This window comes from Hyperoodon ampullatus (assembly GCF_949752795.1).
Source record: "Hyperoodon ampullatus genome assembly, chromosome: 3".
NCBI classification, from domain to species: domain Eukaryota; kingdom Metazoa; phylum Chordata; class Mammalia; order Artiodactyla; family Ziphiidae; genus Hyperoodon; species Hyperoodon ampullatus.
The window spans coordinates 167,623,512-167,631,919 of NC_136916.1; the positions used below are offsets into that span (position 1 = coordinate 167,623,512).

Here is an 8,408-nt window from a genome sequence, read left to right on the forward strand (position 1 = left end):
GCATGTGCAAACGCACCAAGTTTCAACGAGCAGATGCCTGACCACCGTTTCCTCTCGGCTTCCTGTGGGGAAACCGTTCAAATGACGGTATTGCCGGACGCACAGAACCCGGGGAGGGCGGCGCGGGGGGGCCCGCCTTACCTGGTAGTAGGTCTTAATGTTTCTCACCAAGATGGTCAAGTTCTGAATGCGAAGATTCACATCATTGTTGACGTGTTTGTTGATGCGCTGATTTGTTGGCCTGGGATCTCTAGGGGAGAAAAACGGGAATGGAAAACTGCATCTCCCAGCATCCGTCACACCCCATCCTACCCCAGCCGCTACTGCACGTTCAGTCCTCTCCAAGCCTAGGTTACTATGCAGCTGTGACAGACTGGCTCAAGTCAAGTCCTAATTCTGCCACACTGCCAAGCCGTGGAACTCCAGGGAGCCACATCACCTCCTGTCCCCCCCAAGCACCTAGCCCCCCACCGGCCCTTAAGCAATGTTATTTCTGGCCCCAGAGCACCCGTAAACAACCAAGTGTCAGTGCAGACCCAAAAGTGGCACTGTGTAAACATCAATAACCTACCCCCAAATATATTTGAAGATTAAAAAGGATTCAAAGCTGACCAGAGCAAAATACGTGAAATATCAAGAAAGATGGAAAAGGGGAAAATAGTACACTTTCTGACTTCATAAACCAGTAAAATCACTAATGTTCCATTTCAAACCGGTCTCCTGCCTGTCACCGAATTGCTCTTGCCTGTGATTTACATTCCAGGGGCACAATTCTATCTCAAAAAACCACCACCATGAGTATGCGATACTACGTGATGTACAACACACTCTAAGAGAAATGTGAAGAGACACAAATAATTCATGTGGGAAACCCCCAAAGGGTCATTTATTTTCCAATCTCAGGCAAAAGTCAGGTCTGCTTGTGATGAAACTAGAAATCTGAATTAAGTGATTTATAATTTCACTCATCTACATACAGGACATTTCTCAAAAATTCTCAGTGTCAAAAATATCTCCTATTTGAAGAGCACAGACTCAACGCAACGGATTTCTCTTCCCTCTCCCCATGTACCCCACACAGCTTTTCCTAACATAGCCCTTCCTGCCATTCGACTGTCCCAAGGCACCACAAAGGATGTTTCATTCAAATGAGGGTTGTCTTCACAGTTTCTTCTGTCATCCGAGCCCTGTGCTAAGGGTGCTGAGCCTCCCAGGGGCTGCTGTGATGGAGGAGAGACAGGCCTCTTCCTCCTTCCTCGGTACTCGGGCCCCTCGATGATGATGATGATGATGATGATGATGATGATGATGGTGATGATAGCACAAGAAGGGGAATTTGGGGAGTTAAGCAAATCAATTTCAATGCCATTCAGCTCATTCAAAGCCAATAATTTATACAAAGTTGACAAACAGGAAAAAAATAGAAATTATTTCAAATGCCACTATAAGCACAATTTCTTAATAACACAAGCTGTTTAAAATTCAACCATTAAGTAAATATTTGATATCAACACTATGAGTCCCTACACTGTATTGTGTATATGCAAACCCCTTTATGAATCACATGCAATAATCAGCCATGGACTTTATTCAATCATCCTGTATCTCCTAAAACAGTCACATGGGCTCCTTGGGACAACCAGAGGACCTCTTTTCAACTGTCCTGGGACAAAGTTTCTTTTTTTTTTTTTTTGCGGTACGCGGGCCTCCCACTGTTGTGGCCTCTCCCGTTGCGGAACACAGGCTCCGGACACACAGGCCCAGCGGCCATGGCTCACGGGCCTAGCTGCTCCGCGGCATGTGGGATCCTCCTGGACTGGGACACGAACCCGTGTCCCCTGCGTCAGCAGGCAGACTCTCAGCCACTGCACGACCAGGGAAGCCCGGGGACAATGTTTCTTATTGTCCCCACACAGTACTAGAGTCTGGCCAAGCCATTTACATGTTACATGTTTCTTCTGGAGCCATTCATTACTGAGAAAATAAAGGTTAACAGTTCAGTGGCAATTAATTTAGCAGCAGAGGAGGCATTCAGAATTGAAACCACAAAGGCATTTTAGCTACAGAAGTGCACCTAGCACGACAAAGTAATTTATCTTAAGGATGCAGTTCTCTTCCCTTTACTATAGACACCTTAAGAGATGAGAAACAATTTCATAAAGTAACAAACATGCTTCCTAAAATAGCAGAACTTCGAGAACATGCAGGGCTTTTTCTGTTTTGTTGTTATTGTAGTCCCAGCTTTCATTAAGTCAGATGGGGACCCCCTGAGGAGTGCCAGAAGCTGGAAGACCTTGGCAAACATGTGGACATTCACTGCACAGGTAATGGCACAACACACACCCAGGATCCAGGGTCAGGGCCTGGGAGGCTGTCAGGTGACGGGGGTTGGGGAGGGGGTTCTATATGAATAATTAGACTAATTATCATGATCATTAGCACTCCCTCCTTTAAATCAGGCTCTCAGGGTAAAGAGAGATTAGGAAACAAATCGAACAAAAGTCAATTATGGTGAAGGAAGGCCTATGCCCACTCTGCCCAGCACTGTGTAAACCCGACCTGTCCCTCAGCAGGAAGTGGGTTAGGAGCTACTGATTCTGGTTTGGAAATGGGGCCAGGACTGGCCAAAGTTCTCTGGGCCCCACTGTGCTCATCTGCAAGATGACCATAGGATCCTTCCAGCACTAAAAGGTTATCATTCTAGGGAGGCCAGGTCCACACTGGCGCACGTGGTACCTGGTTCTTGATCACAGGAAGAGGACATCAAAGAACCACGGCAAGACTGTTTCCCTGAAAGCCATGATTGAGAATAAGGATCTTCTTTGTATGACAGTCCTAGAAAGCAAAGCCACACAGCCCCACATCAGGATGTCAGAGGACAGGAGAGAGACAAGGGTGCAACAAAGCATCTGGTAGCTTGTCCGAACTTGGAGAGATACAAGTCCAAAGTGTGGGCCCCCGGGGCTTCCTTCTGATAAAAACTTAACTTGAAAAAAAGAAATCAACTCTCCCTAAAATTTTAAAGAGAACTATAATTTAGATATATAGCAACCTTGCCTCCCTCCTTTGTGAAAAGGCCAGCCCCCAACTTTCCATCATATTCCAAAGACTTCCTAAATTTAAAACTGAATCCAAAAAACCCTGAATGGAGAAACTATGTTTGATACAGATGATGGAGATGTTGATAATCTATCACAGGTTAATAAAAAAAGGTGTTAAACAGTAGCCTGAGGCCAAATTTGTATAAGAGTACATTAGGAACATATATTATACGTATATACCATAGACAACATCTGGGAAACACCAAAACATTAATTCTGCTACCTCGTCATGGTAAAATTATAGGCGATGTTTGTTTTGCTCATCTGTATGTTCCGACCTCCCTCCAACAAACGTGAATGTTTTTGTGTAATTTTTTACAGACTCAAAGGCCCCATGAAGAGTGTCATATGCTGCAGCCATGAAAGAATATCACTCAAGTTCATGAGTAAAAATCTTTTTTGCTCCAACTCTCTAGCACCAACACAAACTCATTCAACTAATCAGTATCTGCCCCTTTATCCTCAGCTTTTACATCTGCAAAATGGGAACATAACTCCTCTTCCAGCACACTAAGGAAAAAAATGATCATTCAAACGCTTTTGAGAAGCCTAAGAAACTCTCGCATTGGTCTGAGGCTATTTCCAACTTCTGAATAACTAATATATTATCCATAATTTTGCAGCTAGTACAAGGGGTTAGAAAGGAGTCTGAACAAAGCAAACAGTGCTGGATTTAACGCAGGCCTTGTCTAGGCACAAGCTCTCAGCCCCAGCCAGTCCTAAGTTCTCAGCTGAACTCAACAGCCATTGCATCAATTCAGGTGTCCACTCTCACGTACACAGATGTACACCATCACACGCACGTGGGCACACACACACAAACCCAGCTCTGGGCTGCACGCTAACAATAATGATGATTGACATTTGTTGGGCATTTCCTATACATGCATGATGCATAATCTTATTGAATCCTCCCCAAATCCATAAAATACCATCCCCCTTATTACAAATCAGGAGATTGAGGCTTAGAGAGTTTAAGTAACTTGCCCAAGATAAGAGCACTGTAAGTGGCAGAGGGAGGATTTGAACTTGTCTACCTGATGCTAGAGTCGAAGCTCTTGATTTTCCTATGAGAGCATGAAAAATGTGTCCAAAGTGAATCAGACACCTAGTTTTTCCCTTGACTACCAGTAGGTACCCAGAGACACTGCATTTACAGAGGAGCTATTCAGCAAGTTTTCCCAAGCATCTCCATCCACGCCACTCAATGCCTCACTTTCATTCAGGAATTCTCCTAGACCTGGGCCTCCCCTGAAAGCTGAGCCCACAGGGCTTTCCAGCTTCCAGGCACTGATGTCACTAGGAGGCCAGGGCCCAGAGACTACTACCGCAGCCTTCTTCAGTTGCCAGAGACAATGCCCAGGTGCAGTCACGTGACCCCCAGCCAGCCTCCATATGGCTCTGAAGTGTTAGGTAACACGCCTCTTATCTGAACTCCAGCAACAGGTTAGCACATTGCTCTCTGCAATTTTCTCAGGTCCTACCAACTTGGAGAGAATTTATCAAAATAGGCGAACTGAACACAGTTGGGGCTACTAGCATGGGAGTGATAAGGCAGAACAGCCTTATCACCCACCTGCTAGTTAGCCCAACATGCCTCCACCTGGGAGAAGTGAAAACAGGCTTGGCTTAAGTAGTATTAGATGTGGGGCTAGGATATGGGTCCCAGAGTCCAGTTTTGCCCTAGATCTTGTTGGGAGAGAGCTAAGGCTAAGAAGTATGCGGTAATCTAGGAGACTAGGAATGTAGGAGAAAAGTAGACAGAAAAGAAAAAAAAAAAAAGAACTCTTAGGGGGTGCCCCAAATCCTTTCTGGATTAAGAAGGTGGATACATAACTACATAACCAACGCCAATACCTATTAAGTGGCAGGCACTGTGCTAATTACTAACATCATTTAATCCTCACAGCCATCTCTTAAGGAAGGTACTTTCCTTCCAGCTTTACAGGTGAGGAAGCTGAGAGGTCGAGTGATGTGCCCAGCGTCACAAAGCGTGCATGAGAGAGACCTAGGATTTGAACCCAAGCTGGCTATCTAGGCTTTCAACACTAGGGTTGAAATTCGTTGTTGTTTTTTTTTTTCTTGAGGTAATTTTTTATGTGGGATCTTAGTTCCCCGACCAGGGATCGAATCCGCACCCCCTACATTAGAAGCACAGAGTCTTAACCACTGGACCACCCAGGAAGTCCCCTTGAGGTAACTTTTACATTTAGGGTGAAATGCATATATCTTAAGTTACACCTTGATGAGTTTTGAAAGATGAAATATACTCCAGTCAATAGATGGAACATTTCTACCACCCTCAGAAGTTCACTCGTGCCCCCTTTCCAGTCAAGCCCTGCCCACTTTCAAGAGCAAACAATGCTCTGATTTCTATCACCTGGAGCAGGATCATTGCGATCACTCAGTCAGTAAACTGCGCGCTGCTTGTGCCTCTCCCTCCTTGATTTCCTCCTTCTGGAAAGCCACCCGTCTTCCCTACTGTCCCCTCCTCGGTGTCCAACCCTGGCCAGAGGACCCAGAAGCACTGCTTGAGGCCTGAAGAGCTGCAAACATATCAGTTCCCACTTCCAGCACGATTACCTCGGTGAAGCACAGAGGAGAAAATAACGTTTAAAAGTGTCAAGGGAAAGGGAGAAGCCCTTCAAACTGAATTTAGCCGCGAGCTGAGTGTGAACAAGTGATGAGCTGGCATTTCTCAAAGGAATGGTCCAACAGGGTTTCCTGATTTACAGGCAAGTGGTAAACGCTTCAGGAATTCCAAAGGTCAGGGAAGAAAGAGAAACAGTCCCAGGGCTTTTGTTCTCCCCTCGCCTGGGTGTAAAAGCTGAATGAAAAGGCTGGGGGACACTGCTGCTTTTTTTCAATTAAACAGGACAGCTCTAAGTTTCACTGGTTGCTGTACCCATGGAATCCAGCAATTTTCGGGGTCTAACAGGATGAGGGGGGAAGAGGTGCCAGAACCTGAATATGCCACAAGACAACCCGAGGAAAACTCCCTCTCACCAATGTTCTCGGAGATGTGCTGCCAAAGCTGACAACAGATTTGTCTCTTTAGAATCTAATCAAACTCAAGACTGGTAACAGTGGTAGTGCCTTAAAAAAAAAAAAAAAAAATTAAGACTGAGATGTCTCTCCCAGAGCACGACATCAGGTAACTTCTTAAACCAAAGAAGCAATGTTCTCGGGAAATTTTTTAAAATAGATCTTTGTAGGTAGATGTATTTAAACCACTTTCTGAATATACCAAAGCTGACTGTTACTCCTCCCACGCGGGCCAAAAACGAAGCTGATTCTCATCAGCTAACGGGTTCATGCTCCAGTATGACAACTTGCTTAGTTGCAGCTGAGTAGGTGAGCATAAGGGCCTGATCCACAGAGAACATCAGGATGTTTTATTTTGCTTCAAGTGCCTGTGAATCATACTGACACTCAGTGCCAATATGTTCCTTGCAGTTCGTGAGTTAAAAACAGAAAGCAGCGGCAGGAGCCAACACCTACATGTGGCAGGCTGTCAATCAGACAGGCTCTGCAGAATTCAGCAACAGGAAAGGATGTGGTCAGACCAACATGCTAGCAAGTGTAACTTCCACCAAGACCCTGTTTAAGCCTCAAGCTTCAAGACAAACAGCACCACAGTATTCTGGCTCCCTGCGCCTCTCCCAACACAGTGACTTTCGATCCAGTTCCTGAGAAGGGACTTCACCAACTGTACTTGCTCTGGGGCAACCGAAAATGGAAGATGAAGGGGAGCTCAGAAACACAGGCGTCCTGACCTCGAATGAAACTTTATAGTCACTCACGGATGCTCCGGTCCCACCCGACACTTCCTGTAACCAGACACTCTCCGTTACAGTTCCTTGCCCCCAAAAAGAAAGGGTTTTTTTCGTGTCATTACTCAAACAACAATCAAGTCCCTGAGTTCGAAGTCAATTGCACTATCTACACCATGTGGATGACAGTCACTCAATTTCAAATTCCTTTCATCAAACAAGCTGCCAACCTACTGTCCTGGAGTTCTCCATACCCCACAAACGACGAAAAGACACGTTAATGCTGAGATAACCAGTGGCCCGACGTGCAAAGAACCCTCCACTGCAACTTCACATTCCATTTCTACAACCTTAAAGTTCGACTTGCTGAGGCATCATTCCCTCCTTCCTTCTTCCCCGAATATAACTTACATTTGCAACATGATTTGGTTCAAAAAGATGCCGTCCGCTAAATCCATGTACATTGTCAGGTTGTCCTGGTTGCCGCTTCCGAAGGGGCCAAAAGTTTTCACCTGCGGGGAGGGGACGCGGAGAGAAAGGCAGGAAAAGTCACCTCCACGCGCACAGTCTAAAGCTCTCCAAGCGGGCAGCGCCCCTGTGGGCAGGAGGGGGTCACCCAAGACCACCCACCCTTCAACAGCACCCTTCCCTTCTCCAGGGCCTCGCTCCCCTCCCCGCGCCAAGCAACAGACGCGAGACAGCAAAAAGAAAACTTCCTCGCCACTTTTCTCCGGCGTGTCAGAGGGGGAAAAAAAAAAATAAAAGGGACTTTTCAATAAATTTCTCACGTCTCAAATCCATTGGAAATCAGTGCGCCCAGCGCAGCCTGTACACGTTCTCACTGGGAACCCCCTAATCCCCACCGCCATCCACCCGCTGGTCTCAGGGGTTCAGAAACTACACGAGGATATTTTGGGGAATGGGTCCTTTTCTCGAATGGTCAAAGCCATGGGGGGCCAGGGTGAGCACCGGAAGAGTGTCGCTCCAGGGCCTCCGGCCCAACGCCCCGGTGGGAACAGGTGTACCCGCTCAGCCCCTAGCCGGGCCGAGAGCGCGGCGGGGTCCTGCACCGGGCGCGCCGGCTCCAGAGCTGGAAATACCCCCGGACTCCGGGACACTTGATGACCGGCCGGGGGCACCTGATGAATCCTCTGCGTCCAAGAGCTTTCCGGGGCCCCAGCCGGGTCGGGTCTGCTGCGACTGCAGGCGGGCGGGAGAGGAGCCAGTGCCCCAACAATGGGGCGAGGGGCCGGGCACACTCACCCAGGTCACCAGCGGGCTCTGCAGGAAGAGCTCCATGAGCTCCGAGACGGTCACGTCCATGCTGAGGCTGCGCCCGCCGGGTCCGCGCCCCGCGTCCCCGTCCCCCGCGCCGCGTCACAAAGCGGCTCTGGCAGCGAGCGGCGGGCGCGGGGCTGCGGCGGCTCGCGCCCGGGAGACAAAGGCGGGGCGCGAGCCCACGTTCCGCGGCTTCGGCGGCCCCGCGCCCCGCCCGGGACTCGGGGAAGGGGAGGGCCCGCCGCTCGGGGAGGAA

The 8,408-nt window shown here is 48.1% G+C and overlaps 1 protein-coding gene across 2 annotated transcripts in view; it reads right to left on the bottom strand.

Moving 5' to 3' along the window:
* Nucleotides 1-8,200, bottom strand: part of CCDC88C (coiled-coil domain containing 88C) — a gene marked incomplete at its 5' end in the record, with an annotated part of 125,924 nt that extends 117,724 nt beyond the window's left edge. The window contains 3 exons of one of the 2 annotated variants that reach the window (XM_079699613.1): nucleotides 142-250; nucleotides 7,286-7,386; nucleotides 8,138-8,200. In XM_079699613.1, coding sequence (XP_079555739.1) covers nucleotides 142-250; nucleotides 7,286-7,386; nucleotides 8,138-8,197 — 270 coding nt within the window. The remainder of the gene's footprint in view (nucleotides 1-141; nucleotides 251-7,285; nucleotides 7,387-8,137) is intronic. The other variant, XM_079699612.1, reaches the window with a different exon arrangement.
* Between the last annotated feature and the right edge of the window lie 208 nt (nucleotides 8,201-8,408).